General features: G+C 39.4%; 1 protein-coding gene across 1 annotated transcript; it reads right to left on the bottom strand.

The window, feature by feature from the left end:
• Positions 1 to 6,696: 6,696 nt before the first annotated feature.
• Positions 6,697 to 24,577, bottom strand: BPIFC (BPI fold containing family C). The gene is made up of 15 exons (XM_062569406.1): positions 24,439 to 24,577; positions 22,001 to 22,112; positions 20,354 to 20,482; positions 17,360 to 17,515; positions 16,484 to 16,547; positions 16,336 to 16,396; positions 14,747 to 14,838; positions 13,351 to 13,530; positions 12,313 to 12,366; positions 11,143 to 11,313; positions 10,444 to 10,511; positions 9,487 to 9,529; positions 8,436 to 8,502; positions 7,282 to 7,358; positions 6,697 to 6,741 (listed from the first exon to the last, which is right to left on the bottom strand). The coding sequence occupies exons 1-15, from the start codon at positions 24,575 to 24,577 to the stop codon at positions 6,697 to 6,699; spliced, it is 1,458 nt and encodes a 485-aa protein (XP_062425390.1).
• Between the last annotated feature and the right edge of the window lie 499 nt (positions 24,578 to 25,076).

Genomic DNA, 25,076 nt, shown 5'->3' with positions numbered 1-25,076 from the left:
CTGATTTTTAATGGAGTTGAGTGACAACACCTAGCTTCTCAGATTGGCAGTTTTGTACCTCTGTGTCACAGTCCAGATATTTTTCATGCCCCCCCTCTTTTTTTTTTTGGGGGGGGATGCCTATATACTTCTTCAGTAAAATGAACCTGAGATTTCCAGCATCTTATTGAAAGCTTGCTTTAGCCTGCTCCTCCATGCACAGATAGGTGCTTCAGTGTTCAAAGTATTTTATGTGAACAAATTCATAATAGCCAAGTGAGTGTGCTTAATAATAATTTACATATTATTGCTAGTCCTTTGGTTCCTTTAATTTTTTAGCTTATTTCAGCTCATCAGCAACTGTTTGATTTCTGCTCATTTATCTCTTCCCAATAAATTTTAAGGGGATATTCACAGCCTGGGACAGTAACCTAATGCCCAGGACAAAGAAACCTTATTTACCATTCACAAATGGCTTCCCTCCAGGTTACACTTGGGTGGATCCAGTCTTATTTAATTAGAGCCATTCAAAAGTTAGAGCTCTCATATGGGACAGTCATCTTCATAGCAGAGAGATTCATTCCACCTATCTTGCCCTATGGGGAGTGCTATCTTCCTTCTGTGACTGCAGAAGGATTCACTGTTTACCTCTCTGAGGTGGGTCAAGGTAGGTAGGCTAAACCTGTGTCAGTTTTAAAAATCACATGAAATGTGGAATTAAGCGCCAGCTGTCACCAGTCACTCTATGGTTGTGGGTGATTCTTCAAGTAATGGGAGAGCCTCCCACACCTCCCTGCCTTCTTCACCGAGAACCTGCCCCTAAGGGCAAGATGGTCTTCTGGAAAACAAATGTCTTTTGAAAGCTGCCAGCAAATAACCTGTCAATAACTAAACAGATCATTGTGATGCTAAAGATTGCTAATAACATTTTCCTAGAATACTGTGAGTATGACCTGTCATTTCCCTTTCTATTTGATAGCATGTTAGAAAAAAAAAGTACAGGTGGCACTTGGCCACAGTGAGCTTAGTGGGAGGATCAGTAGTCCCTGGTGGCTCTACATGGTTTATCACAGTGATAGTGAATGAATTAAGCAAATTCCTATTTGTGGGCTTTTGCAACTGGATAAAAAAAAAAAAAAAAAAATCAGAATAAACTAAGCTTTGTGACCCACTGGCTGCATTTATTATGAAAGTAAGAAGCTGTTGCTGTCAGCAGTTGTTGCTGACAGCAAGATCTCCCAGGACAAGCAGGAAAAGCCACCTTGCTGGAGAATTTTAAGACTGGGCAAAAATCAGAGCAGAAAGAGTCCTCTGTGGAGTTATCAGTCACCTGAAGTTCATAGCATGAATGGCAAATAGCTCACCTAATGATGGTTTTCCTTTTTCCCAGCAGCTATGCTGCATTATGGACAGCTGAAAATACATGGGAATGTCTTTTCTGGCATTACTTTTATGTAAAAAAAAAAAAAAAAAAAAAAAAAAAAAAAAAAAAAAAACTCTCTAGTTATGACAGGGAGTTGATGCAGAGCTGGGATGGGAGGCTGCCTTCATAAAACCATCTGTACTTACAGCACATTCCCCTAACTCATGAAAAATATTTTTTTAGTGTTGCTTTAATACCTTTCATTATTTATTTCATTATCTATTAGAGATAACCCACTCAAACCTCTAAAACATTTTCAGTCATAAGTACAGTTTAAGCAATACAAAATGCAAAATTGTGAGATAAAAATCAGCCTAGTTTTTGTATACAATGTAATTTTGAATAATATCACAGGACACCTTTGTCTCTTCATTTCTCTAACATTTTCTCCTTAGCTTTAACCAACACAAATTGAGAGAGGAAAGAAAAGCATGCTTCATATGTAGAATAAAAACAAAACACCAGAATTTTGATAAAGTGTTTTCTACCTATGTATAGTTATTATAATTTAATATCTAAAAGTTCAGCCAAATGTGGCTACTGCTGTTCCTTCCCAACAAGTCACTCCACATCAAAGAATTATGAACAAAGTATTTGCTATCCTACCTCTCCTCTGGAAACTGCAGAGAAAAGTCTTGCTATGACAAACCTGAGGGCTGAGGAACCCTCTCTTTTAAAGAGAAGAGCTGTGAGGCTGAAGATAGCCAGCTGCTGCTATCTCCACAGTATCACACAGGGAGCGGTCTCTCAGGTAACGATGTCCCAAACTATTTTGGGTGTCACAGGTTAAATCTATCAGTCTAATTTCATTTAGGGACTAAGCAGGGGGCAGTGTAAACTGTTGGGTGTGGGTGTTCACAGGCTGGGATGCTGAGCTTAATCATGTTTAGTGGGTGTGCTGCCTTTGTGGCATACCACTTCTGCACTCGCTTTTCAGAAGGACTTGCAAGGACTGCCTGATGGAGACTGAATTTCAGTAGTTCCATAGGACTAATATTCATAGGCGTCTATATGAAAGAAACAAATGGATGTACGATTGCTAGCACAAACAGATGGAAAACAGCATTCTAGGTCAATCTGTTCTGAAATTGCTCAGGATACAGCACAAACTATAAATATGTGTATCAGATCCTTGCAGTTAATATTTTTCTGCTTCTTCTGCTTGCTTATCCTTCAGCTAACCAGTACTATCTGGCTTGTCAAAGAGGTGATTTAATCAATTAGCTCCCATGTAATCTAGGCAAATTCCCTCAGGCATGGTAAACTTCACTGGATAATCTGAGTCATTTCATTGTGCAATCCATGAATAGAAAAGGGTAGAGACAGTTGTCAGTCAGTTAACACTCATACTATACACAAATTTGATTTTCAGGTCAGAGAGTCACATGCATAATCATTCTATTATTTATATCCCTGTTAACTGAGGATGAAGAAAAATCACACCCTCAGCTACATAAACTTCTCTATTTTTTTTGCCCAAGTTCCTCAAAGCAAAGAAAAAGCTCTACTGTTTCCATCCAGATAGACTTCCAAGATTTACAAATGCCTGAACGTGTGGATGTTATCTTAATTTTGCCCTCATCATATCCTTTTAACATTTTATGGTTCTTCTAATGCAATACCATCCAGTTTAGACAAAACTTTCAACAAAAGTTAACAAAGACAGATGGAAGCTTCCAGAACAGTTTCATCATTTCTTTCTACAAATATAGCAGTAAAAGCCAGTTATCTGTTTACAGATATATTCAGATAACATATTGAAATATACTATAAATTATTTCTATATCCAAACTCTTCACCTTTCACCTGTTACAAAGAGACTCTAAAAGCAATATTTTATTCTGATTTTTTGTTTTGAGCCACCAAGCATCTACTCCTGTGTGTATGTTAAAGAGGGCATAAACCATGAGCCTTTATACCATGTCTGCAAAGAAACCCAACTAGCTCATCAGCATGGCAATAGATAGAAACTTGTTGCTGCATGTCAGCAGCTGTCTGACTGTTCCCCCTCCCTGCCTCTTTAGTTCTCCCCTTCCTCCACACGCTCCAGTCTGCAGCACACTGATGGACACTTACAATTTCTGTTGTTCTGTCAACTAGAGATCGGTATCAGATCAAAATGAACATGAATTAACTTTTCTGGCATACAAACAAAGAAAAAATGTGATTAGATCCTTCTAGAGGGTAAAAGATCTCTGATTTACATTTCAGTGAAGGGCAGGCATAAAAAAAAGAAAGCATCAGAAGAAATAAGGAGGATAGGGAATGGCAAAACAGATATGATCTTGCCTTGTGAAACATCACCTCTATTGTCCCTAAATCGGTCTCAGTGGAAATGTTCACAGAAGGGAACTAGAGTGAAGGATAAATGTCACCCACAGATACTAGTGGCTCCCCTAAATTCCAAATGCTCAAGAGTGCCATGTACTTTGCCCACTCACAGCTACTCTGTTCTCACCCCTCTGTGCCTTCCTGGGAGAGGAATGAACAGGACAATGGAAGTCAATACCTGAGGCTCCTGTGATCAGATTAGATTTAGGGCAATTAGTGCCAGAAAGCCCCACTAGGTAAATACAGGATGATACAGAGGAACTGTTGCTGTATATAGCAACAGTTGTTTAGTCCTCAGAGAAACAATTGCTTTATCTCTTTGTGAGTCCTCTGACTGAAGCTTAAGGAACAGTGGCATGCTATGGCATGGCCTGATTTGAAAAGGCCCATCCAGCCATGGCACTGTTGGTCAGACCTGCAGCATATGTCCCACTGGAAGAGAAGAAAGTTGGAGGACCGTGGGAAATTGCCCAGGAGAGCAAATCTTCAAAGCTGGCTAACCTTCAAGGACAACCTCCTTGGAACACGGGAACGATCCATTACAATGTTCAGACAGCTGAGCAAGTGTGGCAGAAGGCCAGCGTGGATGAACATGTATCTCCTGACTGAGCTCAAAAACAAAAAGGAAGTACACAAAAGGTCAAAGCTGGGACCAGCTACTTGGAAGGAATATATTGCCTGCACATGTAAGAACAAAGTCAGGAGAGCCAAAGCTCAGAGCTGAAACTAGGAAGGGAAGTGAGAGGCGACAAGAAAGGTTTCTGTGAGTATAATGGTAGCATAAGGAAGGGTAAGGACGATGTGAGCCCATTGCTTAGTGGGATCAGAGACATAGAGACAGCTGACATGGAAAAGGCTATTTTCACTGGTAAGGCTTGCCCTCAGGCCTCCCAGGTCCATGAGGTTCCCAGCAGTGTCTATGGGAGTGAACAGTACCCAAAGTAAAGGAAAAAAGTTAGGGATCGCTCAACTCACATGAACATACACAAGTCTATGGGACCAGATGGGATGCACCTGAAGGTGCTGAAGGCACTGGCTGGCCAATGTCATTATGGAGTCACTCTATCATCTTCAAAAACTGATGGCTTTCGGGGGGGGGGGGGTTCCCGATGACTGGAAGAAGAAAGACACCACATCTATCTTCAGAAAGCACAAGGAAGGAGATCCAGGGAACTACAGACTAGTCAGCCCCACTTCAGTCATCTGGGAAGGTATGGAAGGAAACATCTTAGAAGCTATTTCCGAACACATGAAGGACAGGAAGATGATTGGGAGCAATCAGCATGGGTTTACCAAGAACAAACCATATCTGCCCAGTCTCATTGCTTTTTATGATGAGCTGACTGACACAGTAGACAAGGGGAGGGCTGAGGATGGTGGTATACTTTGATTTTAGCAAGGCCTTTAATGCAATCTCCCTTAGTCTCATCACCAAATTGATGAGAAATGGATAAAGTGTATGGAAATTCGAGCCAGGCAGTCCAACCAGTAAGTTCTGATCAGTGGTGCAAAGCCCAGTTGATAGCCAGTAGCTAGTGGGGTTCTTCCAGGATCAGTACTGTGACAAATAATGTTTAATGTCTTCATTGATGATCTGGATGATGGGGCAGAATGCATGCTCAGCAAATTTGTGGATAACATCAAATTAGGTGGAGCAGTCAATGCGAAGGCAGTTGCTCCGCCCCAGTTGCAATGGAAGGCAGTGCTGGTATTCAGAAGGACCTGGACAGGCTGGAGAAATGGGCTGACAGGAACATCTTGAAATTCAACAAGAACAAGCAACAAATCTTGCATCTGGGAGGGAATAACCCCATGCAAGAGTTCAGGCTGGGGGCTGACTGTTTAGGAAGCAGCTTTGCAGAAAAGGAATGAATCAACAGCATGAATCAGCAGCATGGCTTTGCAGCAAAGGCCACCAACCACATCCTCAGCTGCATTAGCAACAGTGTGGCCAGCAGGTCCAGGCAAGTGATCCTTCCTGTCCATTCAGCACTTTTAAGATGGTATCTGGAGTGCTGTGTCCAGTTTGGGCTCTCCAGTGATAAAAGGGTATTACTTACTGGAGTAAGTCCAGCAGGGGCCACCAAGAAGGCTGGAGGATGGAGAATATGACATACAAGGAGAGGCTGAAAGATCTGGGCCTATTCAGCTTGGAGACTAGAAGGCTTATTGATGTCTACAATTACCTGATTGGAGGACACATAGAAGATAAAGCCAGACTAAGATAAAGCCGGACTCTTCTTGGAGGTGCATGGTGATAGAACAAAAGGCAACAGATCAAGTTGGAATATGGGAAAATCTGTGATTAGATATTAGGAAAAAAAAATTACTTGAAAATGGTTAAAAGGCAGAACAAGTTGCCCAGACAGCTTGTGGAATATCCATTGTTGGAGGTATTCAAGACTCAGCTAGACATAATCCTGATCAGTTTGACCCAATTAGTCCTGTTTTGAGCAGGGGGGGTGGACTAGATGACCTCTAAAGGTCCCTTACAACATAAATTATGATTCTGTAATTCTATAACAATTCACTGCGTTCCATATATCTATTCCCACTCATGGTATCCATGGAAAAGTTGTGAAATTCTTATTCACCAACAGAAAGATCTCATTCTATACAAGAAGCCTTGCTAAAAATAATGGAGGTAAGCTGAATAATGCAAGAACTTTTCCCCAAAATTAGTAGCACTTGATGTCTATAATACCAGTAAGAAGCAGTCACTTCTCTGACTTTAAACACCCCTAATACTGTGCCAGCCACACCCACTGTACTAAAAAGCAACAGATGCAGTTGGTGAAAAGTTAGATTTTTTTACTAAAACATTTAAAAGAATGACCAAAAGGCATGCACCTAAGTTTATAGCATCTACTCCCTACAAGCTAGTAGAAGGAAGACTTCATTTCTATTATTAAGGTTTGAATGTAAAGGGACATTAGGAAAGACTGAAGGTCCTCATCTCCCTCTCACTTTTGTTTGTAGTGGACATCAGTGGAAATCACCAGATGGCCCTGAGGAAAAAAGAACACGTAAAATTACCTTAAATTTCAGATGGACATATTCAGGGTCAGTTCTCTGGGGCTAGATCCCAAGGGACAAGGGTGGCTTTATGCCTCATGAATTTAGTTGACTTTAAAGTAAGAATGGGATCTAATGTAACATAACCCTCCAAAAGGCTGGGTAGCACTTACCACAACAGCACTCAGGCTGCCTTTGGACTATCCTCCACTAAATGATGATTAGAATAATGAGGACTCAATCACTCAATGTTCTTCTGACCTCTGGGGATATAAAAGCTGTCCTGTGGTGTTTCTACATTGCTAGCATTCCCCAAAGGGTTTGTGGATCGTTTATAACCTCCTACTGCTCAAATCTGCAGAGGGGCTCATTTTTGACCTAGAATTTGCATTTTATATATAGTATATAGTCAGGTTTTAATATTAGCTACATTTAGAGCTACTCAACACAGGTGCAAGCATATTAAAAAAAAGCCAAAAAAAAAAAAAAAAAAAAAAAGGCAACATTCTTTAACAAGAAATTGGGCTTCTTACCTGATTCACTTTTATTACAGGTCTGATGAGAACAGTATGGGCCAAGTTAGGAAGAGGAAATCCTTTTCCTAGTTTATCTTAAAAAAGGACAAATATAAACACATCTGTATATAATAATAAACAGATATCTAATATACAGATATTAGATAAATAATAAAACACTTGCACTTCAGAAGTATCTTTCATTAGGAACTGAATGTACTTTACAGTTTCCAATTAAACAGCCACCACCATCCCCCAAAAGGGAGCCATTATTCATATTTGTTGAAGAGGAAAAAGTCCTGTGAAGAAAGTAGCATACAAGCCTCCCCAGTCTCCCCAGCTGTCTGACACTGGCATCTGTTTGCCTTTGCTCTTTTCCAGGTATGAACCCATGCATTCTGGTTCCTGCTGTTTCCTCCACCCAACTTGCCCTCTATCTTAATTTTCTTCTCTACCTGATCCTCTAGTCCTGTTGGTTCTTCTTATTCTCACCTATCCCTACTTTCCTGGGTTAACCCCAGCTTGATTCCTATTTTCTTTTCCCAACATGTGACTTTTGCATTCCTCCCTGTCATTCCCCTTCCTTTCTCCTCATGAATAGCTCACCTTCCCCCGCAGCAATCTCCTTGTCCCTGTTAAACTTTATTGGCACTGTCTGCACTCTTTCCTGTTCACACATGCTTATGTTCCTTTCCAGCTTCACTTCCCCTCTTTCTTCATCAGCTCTTTGCATCTCACAGAGCTGATTCTCCTCCTCATCTTGCCTGAGGCAGCAGCGGGAGGACAGAAGCAGAGGAAAGGGATAATGTGACAGGTTACCCCCTAGACCCCAAGATACAAGCATGCTTCAGAGCTTCCCTGGTCAGGGACATTCTCTGCTCATGGTTGACTCCATGTCAGAATGACACAGGCATGTCTCAGCTCTGCTGCCAGTGGGAAGGAAACCCAAGCACAGTGTTTGGAAGGGAGCTGAAACATGCTCTGTTCTAGCCTCTGCTCCAGGTGATTTGATGACCAGGCCTGAAGATCAGCACAGCATAGACCCATCCAGGTATAGCCAAAGTGACAGAAAACCTCCCATAACACGCAGTCCTTAAAATTGTGGACTCCCTTTTTTAATTTCAGTCTCTTTTTCCCACCAACTATGCTCAGGAGAAGGCCACAATCCTTACCATTGATTACTGGGATCGCTACACTCCGTAAAGCATAAAACAGAAAATTTTCCACCAGTGAGACCTGCTGCAAGGGGGAAAATATATGGTGATTATTTCTTGATGTCTGTGGGATTGCAGCTTGAGGGGAAGAGAGAGTTAGAGCTGGAGTCACATTCAAAAAGATCAGAACTTGGCAGAGAAAACCTCAAGTAAAAAAAAAAATTCTTTTTCTCATCTGCAGCTGCATTAATATACACTGCAACAAGGTGTCCATCTTTCTTACAATACTTTAAATTGAAATCTTTTTTTTTTTTTTTTTTTTTTTTTTTTTGTTCTCGTTAATTATTGAGGCTGAACCTTAGCTTTAGGAATAAAGTACATTTAATCTCACTTCCAGCTTCCAGCAGTCAGTTCTCAGAACTGAATTGTTCTCTAGAACAGGCCAGACTTGTCTCTGTCCCGATGCTTTGTTCTCCTCCCTTCACTTAAAGATGTAGTTTGGGCTGAGCTTCTGCACAGTTGCACTGACCACCTCTCAGTCTGCGAGTCTAACCAGTGTCATGGTGTTTCTTTTCCTCCCCTTTTTCACTTGCCTTTTATATTTGGTTGAAGTGATTCATGATAACTCCTGAAACTGAGATTAAATCTGACTTTGGACTCATTCCAACTGCTATGCCTACTCAGTCCAACTGTGAATTCAGGCTGGCTGTCAGAAACTGCTAGAAGAGGAGCTATCCCCATGCCTCCCTTTGTGCTGTTGGATATACAAGCCAGTAGAATCAACTTGCTAGGTCACGAGGACCCGGGCAGATCCTTCTCCCTGTTTCAATTTATGCTATACTGTAATAACTTCGTAAGATTTTGTCCCTCTGATTAGATAAAACACTCTGAGAAATATTTTTTTCTTATTTAAAAGAAAAGGAAAAGCAGAGCATATACTGTTTTAAAGCAGAAAGCAGGGGCAGATGATATCCCCAGGACAGATTAAGAATTCTGCAAGCACAAAGTTCTGAAGAATTGTTTCTGTCTTTGAAGGGCTCAACTATCTTAACTGAAACCACTAACTTACCTCAGAGAAGCTAGCAATGGAGTGCAGCAGGGAGAACTGGAGCCTGAGGGAAAGAAATGAAAGAAAACGACTTGCTAGAAAGGATGAAGGCACACTAGAAAGGATGAAGGCACAAGTTATGCTCCATCACTGCTTGAAGATGTGAGGCCATATGAAATAAATTGTCTGAAAGAAACACAACTTCGCAGTCCACAGAAAAGAATAAATGTATCTTTTTCTTATGGTGCTGCTTAATGTATGTGCAGAAATGAGATGTAAAAGAATTCTATGCAGCAGTGTGAATTTGCATTTCCCTATAATTTCATTTTTGCAAGTTTTTACTGATTTCATGCTGATTCACACATTTGACTTTGCCACAGATTCTTTGAGTCACAATACCTTTTAATCAAAATTGATTCAACTATAATCAGATCTAGAATCACTGGGATCTTTTGGAAATTAATCTTCTACGGTCACATGTAGGCCGGGGCTGTGACCACAAGACTTGTAAAGAAAAACCTTCCCTTCACAAAAAGGCATTCAGAGAGTTGGCTATGGTGCATGCAAAGAGCTGGCTACTGTGGTTCAGTGCAGTGTTTACACTGTGGCAGTTCTGTTTAGGATTGTCAGACATAGCACAGAAGAAACAGATAAAGGGTTTACAATAAACTGGTGAACCTCATCCTCCAATATCAGCACAGGGGTAAACAGATGTCTTTAAGATAACTACTAAATTAAACACTCTTGTCTGTTCCAAAAACCTGTTCCAAATATCTGGAGCTGTTCCAAAATATCATTATATTTCATCTATGAGATTTGGACCAAGCAATTGAAGTATCTTAGAGCCCCTGTGAGAAAGATGATAACTAATTTTCTTTTTCTCCTCGTGAAACAAGCACTGTCAGCTGACACAATGAAATTCTGTTGTGTCGTAGTGCTAAGATCATTAATGTTGCTTTCTGAATTTTCCTTGGTTACCTCTTCAGAAGTAATGAGATAATCAACTTCTCTTTAATTACTGTCAGATTCACTCTGGTACTGGCTGTCTAGAGGGAAAAAACAAAAGTCTTACGTGACTGTATACAGAGCATAAGGTCCTGTCTTAGATGAAGGCACAAATGCAATTGCTTTTTGTGATGCACATCATCTAAACTTATTATTTGATCATTACAGATATTGAAATCTTTCATGAGTTTGCAGCTTTCTGCCAGCAATGGGGATTGCATGAGCTAACCTACAATACTGCCTTGATTGCCTACTTATCATTAGGATCATTTAAATCTTTGTGTGGCTAAGATAACTGGTTTGCATTCAACCTAATGAAAAAAAGTCTGGAGACACGATGAACTATTTTGTTACAAATGAGTAAGGATGACAGAACATCACACAATCAAGCTTATCATATGTTACAATTCATTCTTTCTGAAGAATGACTTAACCACCTCACAAGGAAAAAAGGACTTTGATAATTTGCTCCTTGCACCTGCATACTAAATTCTGCAATATATAGTGCACATTTCCTCCCTGACAAAGGCAATTGAACAGTCTGCATGTTTGTGGCAGGCCTGTATGTTCTATGCTGTGCTGCCCTACATGACTTTCGAAGGATTTGTAAGGTAACTGTGTGATTTGTTCAGCCCCAAGCCTGAATGTTACCTTCCAGTTTACATTGCTTACTAGGTTTCCTGTAAAGATGTACTGAATGGTTGAATTTGGCAGAACAGCAAATACATCCACACAGCCAGTGATCTGTAGGCTGCATCCATCTGCCTGTAAACTGACCACAGGTGGTGATGTAGCCATCAGCTTCAACAGCACTGGATGTGCTGTTATGTAATACACAGCAATCTGTTGAGTTTCAAAGAGAAAAGAGGTAGAATGCTGAGTTTCTGCAGAAGAGATTTTTCTTAAACTCTGGTTTCTGTGAATACATCATAATCAGGTGCTATATGTGAATCTCTTGAAATTTAACCAAATAATTTAAAAACTGCATTATTACTACACTAAATGAAATGATAAAATTAGCATGGCATAACTCTGAGCTTCAGAGACTGTAAAAATGACAAAGTTTTAGACCCACTGATATTGAACAAGATTGGAGAAACAATTTAAGGGCTGTTCCTGAAAAATTCTGTTTCAAAAGGAGATCAGCACTCTTTTTTTTTTTTTTTTTTTTTTTTTTTTTTAATAGGGAAATGTGTGATTGATGTTTAAGAAAAAGATCATGACCATACAAAGAATTGGAAGACAGACAGGCTTCCAAAACAGCCAATCTTTTGAAGAATTTAGAAACTCCTAGAGGACAAAACTTCAGTTTGTGATATCATAGATGCCAAATTTCATAATCTTATAGCGAACATTGTCGCAACAGGCATTTTTAAAGTATCTCATACTAACTTATTTTTCTGCATCAGATTTACAAACTTCACTCTTCATGCCTATTACCCTCCTAATACCAATTACTGTATATAAACTTCAGCAGCTCTCAATCGGGTATCTTTGCTTAGAGAAGTCAGGCTACTAGTAGCAGAGATACCTTAACTTTTGACAAGAATAAATGGAGACTGATCTCACAGGTGGCAACCATGTAGTCTTTAGAAGTGCTTCAGGGACTGACAGCAAATCTGACACTTACGGGAAGCAGAGAGTGACCAAGGAGTAGCACAATACAGAATTAAGAAGAACATGGAGTTATGAGGACCTGTAAATTCGAGTCTTCCACTAATCATACACCAATTCTTTCCTTGTCTCCCCCAAACTTTTGGAAATGAGCTTGTACATAAATAATATCCACATGAAACTAGTTACTGCTCTTTCTTATAGGGCTGTGCAAATACAAGTACTTACCTGAGGAACAAAATCATTGAATATGCCTGTAGTTAGGTTAAAAGAAGTAGCAAGCTGTAAACAAATGAAAGAAATTAGATCATCTCAAGTCAGCTTGGAAATGAACTTTCTGTTGAAAAAAAAACATACTCTGTATTTTAGTACTAGGCAATCCATGTCTTGATTTAGTGTTTCCTTGCCCCAGAATGATTCTTAGGGAAGCTACAGTGTTCTTTGGGACAGAAGAGAGGCAGATGTCTCACAGATGCATCTCAGAAGCACATAGCAGACAGAGAGCAAGCATTATCCTTTAAAAGAGCAGATCTGTCATCCTGCTTACTTTCTGTCTTTGGGGCTCTCTTAGATGGTATATAGTGAATCAGTTGGAGGCAGGAATCAAAATATCATTTGCCCTTTTGCTGCTCTGTGACAGTGTCAATGCTATTTGTGTTACCACTTTTTATATAGATTCCCTTGCACTGGTTCAGTCAGCAAAGCTTTCTCACAATGCTAGTATGGAAAAAGTATTTTGGGGAGAAGTTTTCCATGTTCTTCACCCACAACTGAATGCTCAGTTTTGTTGCACTGTTTCTTGTCCCATTCTGCTGCTTTGTTAAATCTGATAGTTTATTCTAGCTTTCAGCACATCCAGTTCATTCGTTGTGGGCCTCCATGCAATAGACTGCAGTAGTTAAGCACACTTTTTCCTGTCTTGCACCTTTTTTTTTCTTCTACTTGAACACAGCACTGTAATCCACGCAGAGAAAGGCTTTTTTCGGTGTTTTCTGCCACCCCTTGCATGTAGGCTCTGTTACGTTTGTAACTATTACTCCCTGCCTAGGCCTTCCAAGAACTTCAGAGTTAGGCCTGAGAGAGACTCTGGCTATAGAAAACGGTGAAATGTAGAACGAATGTTGTTCACCACTCTTAGAAGTGGTAGAAGAGTGACCCAAATCTTTATGAGATGGTAAACAGCTCTGCAAAATGAGGTGTGAATATCTTCTGCTGACTATCTAACTACTGTTACTTACAATTCTATCATTTGCAAATTATACTCACCTCTTGAGAGAGGGAGATGGTGATGTTGAAGATCCCTGCTCTATAGTAAGCCAGTGAAGCAGATTTAAGAAAATAATTGGAGACTCCCAGGTAGAGCATGGAATCACCCTGGCTTGGGAGAGTAAATGGAGCTGGCATGAAGGGAGGGTCTGTGTGATTTCCTACTGGATAGACTGTGCCCTGAAAAGAGTCATTATTAAGTATTTACATTTATAAAAATCAGTATATGTCAGAATTACTGGTTACATTAGCAGTGGCTGAATGGAAAGAACTCTTATTCTCTCTCCCTAACCCGAAGAAATGCTTGATATTAAAGAAAATCAGAAGTAAACAAGTAGGCTTGTGATACGCCCTGAAAATTAACAAATTCAAGTTCTTTTGGAAAAGCACAGAAGCCACAGAGAACACCTGGTCTCCATCCTTTCAAAGTTCAAATTTGAGCATTCAAAGGAGTATTCTGAACTGCAACCAGAAAACTGTTCAAAGAATCCTCTGGACCACTGCGTTTCTTCTCTTGCTGCAAGTAAGAATCAGCCTGTTCAAGGGAGCAATGAAGGCCAATGCTTCCTTACTTGATTAATAACTGCCTGACAAAGACTCACCACTCATCGATGTCTCAACAGGGGTGTGCGCATGTTAAAAATTAGCCCAGTAGCATGTAAGAACTAGCCAGCTATAGTACCTGATAAATAATTGCTTTGTACTTAAGGTGTGTATATCTTGCTTGCAGAGTCTTTTTTTGTGCATGGTAAAAGTTACCCGAACAAAATAACCAAGAAGGAGAGTATCAGCCATGCACTAGTGCATCTTTCTAAACTGAAACCAGTTCTGAGAGTCATGGGAATGCTCTAAATCACAAGGACTCTCTGGGCTGCTGGAACAGCTAGGTATTGCTGGGATATCTCTTACCAAAGGGGGATGAAAAAGAGGTGAGAAAGGAACTGCTGTGGGCTCCTCAAGGACACACTGTGAAAAGCCTCTTTTTTTTGGGTGTACTCACAGATATATAAAACCTTCAGCCATATCAGATCAAATGCTTTGAATTACAACCACAGCTACATTGGTAGCTAGCATGAATTATGTATCACTGGTAATAGGTGAAGAACAAGCAGTAGGAGGAGAGCTGTGTATTTAAAAAACACTTTATAATGTTTAAAAAGCACCTCTTCAACTCTGAAATAATTTAATTCTAAATATCAGCTTTGGATAAGTAACGGACACATGTAATTTTTTTAAACAATCATATCTGTTTTCTACAACAGCTGTTGCCCAAAATGCCCAGATGTCATATTGCTCTTCTAATTAAAGAGTAGAGAGGATTGTCTGAAAATGGACCAACACTAAAGAGAACCAAAAGTGTCTTGGAGAGAACACAGGGATATTAAAGGCAAATTACCTTCAAATCCAGGTTAATGTGTGATTTGAAGACTGCTGGAGAACTAACTAGAGAACAGTCTATTTGTGCAAAGGCATCAATCTGGCTTAAGACTAGAAGAATGATGAACAAAACAAAACAGCCATTATTAGAAAAACATATCACAAACAGTTACTGCTTAGCTAAAGGCAAAGACATTTTGGAAATGATGAATCTGAAGAAGGAGAATGGTGGGAGAAGGTAGAAGAAAATAAAAAATTCCTAAGGGACAGAGGATGAGATTTCCCTCTGGAAAAGTCAATGATCCCTCCAGATTTAGGATTTGTGTTCCTGGTGTTCCACCACTGAATATATTCTTCACAAATCTCCTCTTACAGAGTAAAGGAATAAGTATCTAGGGCAGGGCCCCTATTTTTGTTATGTGTTTATGTGCTATGTGAACTCCTATATGATTACGATGCAATACTGGTAAATGTTAATAAATACTTTGAGACATTAGCACATTTTTGCACCTATCAGTTTTGAAGACAAAGGATGCTTGTTCACAGCAATAGAGGGGACTTTATCAGACAATCTGATAGCAGACTTTTTTTTCCTGAAAGTTCCTCACATGCAGCTTCAGTCTAATTGTTGTTTTTTATCTGTAAAGTCTGTTCATGTTCTATAAATAATCAATTTTAAAGGAAAATAATGAATTCACAGAGACTAAACTCCTCAATAGGGCAACACAGACTAAAGTGCACTTAACCTGAATGTTTGGGTACTTGCTGTGTAAGACAGTGTTCTTGACTACCATGGTTTTCAGTAATATTTGTCAGTGCTTGGGAAGTCATTTTAGGAAAAAATAAAAGCCTACTTACTCTGCCTCTGAATATGGAGCAAATGATAGCTATATTCATAATGCAAAATGAAGAGTGAGACCAAACTCTACAACCTCAGTTAGATGACTTAGGTGAATTTGAACTGGCAAAAACTACAAATAAATATTCTTATTCTTGGAAAAAAAGCTACAGATACTAATTGAGTATAGTAGTAAAAATCTCATATTTATATGCTTTTATGAATCATAGATGATCTATTATCTTAGTGTCCCTGCAAGAGTGACATAGGAACTCTTACTGATGCGAAGAGAAATACGCTTGGTGTGACACTGTCTTCCTGCAGTATGTTGTTACCTCTCTGAACTCCAGTTCAAAACAAGATTTACTAAGTTTGTGGGATCTGATATGATTGCACCGAGGATGGGATGTTTGCTAGCTCTTTAGTGGATTACTTTAAACTCAGTTTTTCTTGCATCCACAGTACGAAGTGCATACAGGATTAATTTTTCGCCTCCAAAGTCTAATGAAACAACAGAGCTGAGCCATAGCGGGCTGAAAGATTACGCATGACCTGCTGTGGGCAAAGAAGAAAACTGAATGTTCTGCATAAAGTGCATGCAAGAAATTTCTAGGCAGGAGTCTGGAACAGGGCTAAGGCACACAACGACGGCAGCACTTTCCTTCCTTTACTTTTTGTACCATGAACACAGGAACATTGTACTGGGTTTGGCAGCAAATAAAAAAGGCTATGAACAGAGCACCATGAAAAATTCTTAATGAAAAGCTCACCTTTAAGCTTTCTAAGCTGTGCATCCATCATTTGGATTTTGTATTTGATATTTAGGCACAACTATATGAAAAGAGAGAAAAGTCAGTAAAATAATGGCTGTATTTGAACCCCTTCCTTCACTAGCTGAAACCATCTTTGTGGACTTACATTTTCATCCAGTTTGGTCTGAATGGGCTTCTCCAGATAACCAGATAGGAAGTTATAGATCCAGCTGGAGGAAAAGAAATGAACATAAACTTTTAAAAATCAGATATTTTGATCCATGGTAAAAGATAATAAACTCATGTAAATATTTGCTCTATATACAGTTGAATATTCAAATTTGTTGAAAGTCAAATAATCTATATTAGAATAGTCTAGGTCAGAATGGTGCTGTTTGAAATGCAAATATGTGAGATTGGGCATCGGTGTCAATTAGATTGGCAGATTGTGCAACTGATTGTTTTTATTAACTTGCCAGTCTCAGGTGCTAGGGTTTCTCAGTCTCCTAAGTGCTAGCGAGAAGGCAATCTGCAAAGCTGTGAATGTTCATGTTAATATGTTAGCAAAAAATGCTCCATTAGCCACATTCTCTTTTTGAGTAAGACAAGAAAACATTCTAGAAAATCAACATGAGGGGAACTGCAACCATAATTTTATATTCCTCTTTGAAATAAAAACCTTTACTCTTAAACTGTAAGTCAACTTGTCAAAATGTATTATCAGTCTAGATCCACTTTCATAACTGCAGATTTCCATTCACAATCTTATGATTTAATACACCTGTATGGCAAATTTTTCATACACAGTACATCTGGTTAGTCCATTTGTCAGCACATGGAAAAAGGAGAGTGTAGACTATTCACACTTTACACACTCAGTAAAGGAGTCTGTTTTTGAAAACAGACTTTTAAAAGCTTATTTTCATAACCTTGGACAGTTGCTTGTGTAGTGTAACTGGATCCCTGAAAGTTAAATTTTGGTCCTTTTTGTTACAAATTCTGATACTTCTCGCAAAGTAATCAGAAAATCTCTTGTACTTACCTAGATCCTCCATTTAACTTGACTTTTACGCTATTAATGATCAGTTGGCAATTGTGTAGCAACATGGACAAGTGTCCTGTGCTATCCCGTGACACTTCAAAAACAACTGCCATAAACAGTCCTGAAAGGGACACAGTAATTCCTCCTTGGTCTCTGCTGCTCGGATGAAAACAAAAACAAACTCAGTCATGAAACATCTGTTTTAAAGGAGTAATTCAAGAAACTACCTGTAAGTTTGACAGGACTTTGCTTATATCATCTAGAGTAAAGAACAGATTTTCTAGGAACTAACATAGAATAGGGACATGCCTAGCATTCAAAGCAGAATACATGCGTAAGTCTTCAGCACATGAATTTTCCAGTATTATGCAGGATTTGGCATGTCTGTAACGATATCATAATTTCTCAGTGACTTTCTGATGTATTTTCTGATTAATCCATTAAAATATTTCAAGATAAATCTCCCTGAAGGCCTCTCGGACTGCAACAGAAGAAGTCAATTAGGTAATATATACTCCAGTGGTTCTCAATTTTGCAAATTTTCCACTTCTTTCTTGTAAAAATTTTCCATAACTCTCCTAAATATATACATTCCTCCATTCTTTTCCCTGCCCTAAACCCATTTTCTCCTTCCTCTCTGTAAAAATCTCTACTAATACCCTAAGAAAAACACCAATATTTTCCACATTCCTGCAAATTTAGGCATTAGGACTATTGTTAACAGTTGTAGACTGATCAAGCAGGATACAGTGAGCTGAACGACTTTAGAACAGCCTTATAAAAACCAGCACCAAAAGCATCACTTTTCATCCTTTCATTCCAGTTATTCAGATTTTCTTTTCCCAGGCTCTGGTATTACTAGAATAGTTGCACCATACTGGAGAGAAAGAGCATAATCCAATATGAAGCTCAACCCATGTGTCTCTAAACTTTCCTCTTTATTTTTCTGGCTAAGCAAAAGTCTTAGGAGTAGAGGTTTTAATCCTGAAACATGAATCTTAACCCTACCCAAAGCCATACATAACCTAACCATCCTAACGAGCACCATTCCAGCCACAAAATTCCTCCTACCACCACTGCCATTTCCACTTCTACAACTCTCTGTCTACACCTCTGCATTAAACTGTTGTCAGGAAGAAACACCATCCTTCAGACCCTCTTTTTTTTCCAGTCCCTAACCGAAACACAACCCCAAAGCCATGAGGCAAAACACTTTCACAAGGAGAGCAGTGCAGCACTGAACAGGTTATATATAGAGAGGCTGCAGAACCATCCTTGGTTAAAGAGTGCCACTAGATAGCTGACCAGATCCAGTCTTGTGACTGCCCTGTTTTGAGCTGGAAGCTGCAGAAAATGACCTGCAGAGATGCTTTCCAACCCAGTCTTCCCTATACTCCGAGGACAGGGTCAAGTTCTCTGCATCCTCCTCCCTTTCTTGGCTGCATGGGAGACCAGGGTAAATCTAGGTACTCAATTTCTCCTTCCTGCATCCTTAACTCCTTCTCTTCAGGAGGAATCCTGATTCGTGGAGGCAGGATCTCAGCTCTGGGTCTCTGGGAGCAAAAGGCCTGCCAGGAAACTTTGTGACTGGCAGAATGCTCTGGAACACAAATGAAGAGGAAAGCTACAATGAAGGCTAGGAACTCACAGATACTGCCTAAAATGTGGGATAATATCCATCTTTTATTAACCCTGGAAACAATCCAGGAGGGTTGGATTGTCCAAGGCCTCCCTTGGAAAGTTCATTTTTAGCTGGGCCCTCTTTACTATGCTGAGGGCAACATGTAGGGCTAGGGAAGGGAGAGGCTGAAGAGTTGGGCACCTTCTGGATCTATTTCAACCTACAGCCATACATAGAACCTAATATTGAACAGAACAACATAGACTAGTCCCTCTGCCTCTAAAAAAGGACAAGAAAACCCCTTTACATCCTAAACTCCAACAAAGCCACCTCCACCATGTATCCTAGCTCTTTGACTCCCTTGATGCAAGTGAAGTCCTTGGAGTTTTATGCTTCTGGGTCTCTCCAGATTATATTCAGGTCCTTACCCTTCAGCAAGAGGGAGAGATGGCTTCCTATTTGGGAACAGTTGATCTGCTCTGATGAACATAGTATCTTTTCCCTCACAATACCAGTATGACAGAAGGAACAGAGACAGGCTGGGGCCACAGTGACTGCAGTTTCTAGTCAACAGTACCTTATACTGAATGTTGAACTGTGTGTCTGTGCTCCTTTGAAAACAGGACATGTTGTGAACTGGCAGTCTGGTGATCCATCTTTCTGCACTGTATAGCTCATAAGTACAGTAATGCCTACTCCTGTTAATAATTACTCCATTAACCCAATTGGCTGAGATTAGCACTTTGCAAGTTCTGCTGATACCCTAGAAATTTTCACCTGAAAAAATGAAAATCTAGAATATTATATTAAAAATCTGCAGCAAAAACGCTGAGATTAAAAAAAAAAGTGGAAAAAAAGAGTATGTGATCATGTCATTACAGACAATATGCTGCACTTACGCGTGAAACCAAGCCAGTTTTCCAAAGCACTGGATTCTGGAATCTCCTAACTTCTGAACGTTCAGCATTGCAATAGTACCATCCTTTTAATGGAAAAACTTTGGAAAATAATATACAGTAGTAGTGGCAAATAGATAATTAGTTATATAGTCAATCATTCAGCCATACTGTACCCAGAAGGTAACATTGTTACTACAAACTCTGTGATCCTGAATAGTCATGTAATATATAGTCTGGGCAAGCTGAGTGTATTAACAGGTATTCAACCTCACACTCCCCCTTGGAGTAGAATCTTTAACAAAAGAAAACATTAGCTGGCAGGGAATGTTTCCTTCTTGACAAGTTTATGCAAACAGACTGTTGTTAAATGATAAAGCAGATCTGACCTGAAAAATATTAATTAGTAATTAAGTTTCACAAATTCAATTGTAATCCTTCTCCCAGACACCCCCTAGGACAGGGTACAGTACTTACAGAAGCCATGCTTTCATTCTCCAGTCTGCACTGATAGTAGCAGAAGCACGTGCCACTGACAGACTAATGCCAGTGCCAGGAATAAAAGATGCAGAAGTTTCTGGGAAATCTACAGCATTAATTCTGAGCCTATAGAAAACAGAAAGAGGGATATTAGACTGCATGTCAAAAGGGTGAGAAGGATTTCTGATTATGGAACCCTTTGCTATAGAAGGCAAAAATCCATGCTTCAGTAAAAGAGTTTCTCAGAAATGACTGAGCTTGTAAATTTTAGGGAAGAAAGACACCTGCTCCATTACACTAAGTAGCATTCTTGGAAAATGGAATCCTTGATCTCTGGTCAGGGAAAAAGCCTCCTCCAGGTAGAAGAGCAACTCCTCAAAGTTGAAACTCCCTCCCTGCTGAGGGAAAATAAGTCTATATGTTGAAACCAGATGGTACATTTATAAATAAATCCAGGTTGTTGGAATGCTAACATTTGCTGAAGGAAGAACATCATAATCCTTCTTCTCTCATTCGGTCCCGCTCCCTTGCTTCAGCAAAGGGCCCTTTGAGAAACTCCATTTCTCAAAACAAAATCTTACTTAAAGTTTTCCCTGCCAAAACAAATATTTCTGTTATTCAAGGGTATTGTCTTGTGGAAGCAGAGGAGACTGAATTGAGCTGAACATTGTAAAGATATGACCTGCAATCTTATCATATAGTTCACATTCTTCATTGTTTCATGATATCTGGCAGAAATCTTTTGAAATAATTGCTTTTAATCTAACCATCCAACCTCTTCTATTACTTTTGCTGGGGGAGAATGCCCAGCTACTTTTAGTTAAAATGACCATAATTTTCCAGTAACATGTTGGGCAGCAGTAAGACTGCTTTTAGTAATCCTCTTTTGCAGTGAACTAAATCAGATAGCCTATTGGGAAGATGGCTAATCTATGGTTAGGAGAATGAACTGGGATTTTGAAATCACAGATCATCTGATCCAATCCCCTGCTGAAGGCTAGTCCTGCCGAGCTGAGTCTTGAGCATCTCCAAGCACAGAGATTCCCTAGTCTCTTTGGACCCTTGTTCTGCTCCCTAGATGTTTTTCATATTTTACCTATTGCAAATCAATCCAAAAAGCTCCCGTAAAAGTCATTCTTCTGCCTTTTCATCCTTGTCAGCCCAGATATACTATCCCCATGCACACATTTTAATCTTATCCCTTTGCCCCCCTTTTCTCACCAAATATAAACAAGTTTTTTCATTACTACATGTCCTTCATGGTATCGCACTGTCAATAATGCCACCTCTTCCCCATCCATTTCCCCTGCTGAATCATAGCTATGCTTACTTCTGTGTTGTCCCAAACTTTGAAACAAGTCAACTGAAAAACAGCCAAGGCATTCATTCAGAGGCTCTCTAAAGTGCTCCTGTGGGTGTGGTAGAAGGAAGTACTTACAAAATGAATCAGTGTTCAAGCAGTAGAGAGTCAGATGAAGCATAAAAATTTTACGCTGAACAGAAGAAAAGTTTACATAATTATTATTGCTATATCCTGGGAAGTGAATGGGAAAGGAAATCCTCCTTGCCACTACTATTACACACACACATACAGAGAATAAGCTGTTTCATCCTACTGCTTTGAAATTTATTTCCTTTACTTACCCTGAGATTTTGTAGTTGACCTTAACAAATGAGAAACTCTCCTGCCCACTCCAGCTTGGGAAGGTCTCTTTCAGTATTGCTTGCTTCAGGAGTTCCACCCCAATCCTTCTGCCTACAAGAAGACAGAGAAAAGAATACACTTTTCAGATAGAGCTCAGGTAGCCAAAGGTTGAGATATAGTGCCAAATAATTTGGACACTTTTAACATTTTTCTCATAAATCTCCGATTCTTAAACCTTTACCTAGACCTAGTTCCAGTTCTTCTATTATAACCTCCATTAGCCTCACATACAAATTATTTAACTCAAGATCCGGATGATCCTTTATAAGGAATTGTATCTCTTATTCTACAACTCTTTTCAGGTTTTTGAAACTGATACACTTCCCTCACTTCACTCACAATGTGGATAGCCTTGGGAAACACTTGGTCATCATACTTACCTAAGATTGACTCGTATCTGTTGAATGAAAAGGATAATTAAGAAGTAGCATTATGACTTCTGTGTGTAGTCCTTACATAAAAAGTGTCAACACATGCATCTGAAGTGTCAAATACAGAAGTATCTGTATTGTTGTTTGTATACTGGAAGTTGTTTAAGGTTTAAATCCAATCCTTTTAAATGTTCCCTTCCCATTTCTGTTTAAATATTTGTGTTTTGCCACTGCACCTTATCTGTTACAGAATGCTGCAGAACTCCGAATTTTTCTTTATTTTCTCTCATTGCTTTAAGGAATCTCTACTTTCTTGAATGTTTCAGTGCTACTAATGCTTTGATAATACACAGACATTATAAGCAACAAACAATAGGTACATCTTTAAATCCCCAATTACTTGTCTTTTTTTTTCTTTGTTTATCTTTGAGAAAGATACCATCACTGAATGATACCTGGCTTTCAGATCATATTTTTGACATGGGGCTTTAGGCCTCACAGTTGCTGAACTGAAAATATTTTTTTTCCAGACTTCACAGTTTATTTAAAAAGAAAATAATTGAGATCAGTGATAACTCAACATTGGATTTTTTTTTTTTAGGCATCTTTTATGAAGAAGGAGGGCTAAGTTATGATTCCCAGGGAATTCTTGCCTACAAAGCAAAATATTGGCTCTGTCTGACAGGAGTAACCAAAAGTTCTCTCATAACTGTAAATAAAAGCAGCTGGTGAGCCCAGGTAGAATTTATCTCCAGGTTCTGGCATCAGGCAAGGAGATAGCAGGCAGGATCTATTGCTTCAGCCTTCAAATCTCATATTGAGAGAAAAGACATGACAGGCACCATCCTCTTCAAGTATAAGATTATAAGTACTTCTAGGAGGGGCACAGTTACTGCCTAATCTTATCCCCAACCACAAACACAGGGGTGAGCAAGCTCAATCTATTCCTCCAGTACTCATGGTGAATATCAGCATAGCTCTGCTGGGCTCACACTAAAGAAATACCAGGAAATCTGATTTCTGAATTCTGATTTCAAAAGGCATGAGAGATCCCCAGAGAGCTCATCTTCCTATGTGTCATAAGAAGATACGGAGATTAGTTGTGTTTTAGATGACCAATGTTTGCCTTGCACTTCTCAACTCCTCAAAAGCCTTTAAAACAATGCTCATAGAGAGAAATAAGTGGACCTGATCCTTGCTTTCATCTCAGAGTCATAAACCCTAAGCTTCTACTTTTCATCTCACAAGTCCATTGTCTACCTGTCAGCATGTTCAGAACATAAATGAAAATTAATCCTCAGCATGACCCAGCCTTTGTTGAATCTGTGCCTTGTTAACCTTTATTATTAATATTAATTCTGTAAACAATCAAAATTGTACTAAATGCCCTCCACACCCATGGAGTAAGTCTTAGGTAAGAAACAGTGAGAATTAGCAGGAATAGAAAGAGTAGGGAAAATATATTGTGGACATAGCAGATGGTTATTAGATTTTCTGAGAGAATGGCAGATGCAGATGCTGTCTCATCCAAATGGAGGAATGGGAGTAAAGCTAGGTGACCCAACATGTGTATTCCAAAGTTGTAAGGTTTTTTTTCCCAACTATATGTTCATTGTCTTCAATTAAATATTGAATCATTCAATTAAATATTGAATATTAAAACTTGTCAATCAAGTTTTTGACACTTTTTAAAAAAGAATAGTTATAGAACCACCTCATTCTGGTTCTAAGAAAGTAGATCAACATGAAGAGTGTAGCAGAAGCACTGTTGGGTTGTAGGAGAATGCACACACCAGTGCAAGGATAAATTCACACCTGGGGTGTGCAAAAGGGAAGGGAATGAATGAGAAAAGAGACATCGGGTGCTGATGGTGTAAGATAACAAAAGGAATTTGCTCTATTTCAGCATTTCAGGACCTTATTTTTACACTGCACCTTTATTAAGAAACTATATTTTGTGCAAAGAATATTTATTGTAAATTAATTTCTGGCAACATCACACATACCGTAGTCGAGCCCTTTCTGAGTAATCCTCACTTTGAGACCAGGATTAGCTTCAAGCTGTAAGGACAGCAAACACAGCAGGAAAGAATACCACATCTTTAGCATCTTTTCACCTTTGTCACAGGGACCTGTTAACAACATTTACGATGCAAAGCTCATTTTAAATGATGCATACCATAAGTCACCAAAAAATGTGCATCCATCACTGTACCCTCAATGAATCTGGGGCAAGGGTGGATAGTCCATAGAATTTTTGCTAGTGATTTTACTGCATGAAGCAGAACTGGATGCTCTGGTGCTGGAAATCACTGCAGGAGCAGACAAAGAACACTAATTGGATAGTGCTTTGGTAGGTATCAGCTGCTGGTGAGATTGAGCAGTTCTACTCCACCATATGCTTCCCCACATCCACATCTTGGCTGGTTTATTTTACCATCTGTCCCACCTCCTGTAACAGTGAACGTGACAGAGCTATACCAGCCAAGGAGGCCCAAGCCTGTCCTCCTGTAGAATACTCCTTTTATATTCACACCCTAGGATATACTGGATTTGTGAGTCCAGAAGTTTTTCAACTACATCAGTTGGTCCGATAAAATACAATAGGCCTCCCTATAGAACTTGCTTTCTTATTACATACTAG

The sequence above is a fragment of the Rhea pennata genome, chromosome 1 (assembly GCF_028389875.1).
Source record: "Rhea pennata isolate bPtePen1 chromosome 1, bPtePen1.pri, whole genome shotgun sequence".
Classification (NCBI taxonomy): Eukaryota; Metazoa; Chordata; class Aves; order Rheiformes; family Rheidae; genus Rhea; species Rhea pennata.
The sequence above is the reverse complement of the archived record's forward strand: the minus strand, read 5'-3'. Positions and strand labels throughout refer to the sequence as shown.

Coding starts and splice junctions, on each gene's coding strand:
- BPIFC (XM_062569406.1), bottom strand. CDS start 24,577: ATGTTGTTAACAGGTCCCTGTGACAAAGGTGAAAAGATGCTAAAGATG. Junction 16,548..17,359: donor AAGTTAAATGGAGGATCTAG/GTAAGTACAAGA, acceptor CTTTTCCTCCAG/CTGGATCTATAACTTCCTAT. Junction 14,839..16,335: donor ACAGCTTAGAAAGCTTAAAG/GTGAGCTTTTCA, acceptor TCATTCTTCTAG/TCTTAAGCCAGATTGATGCC.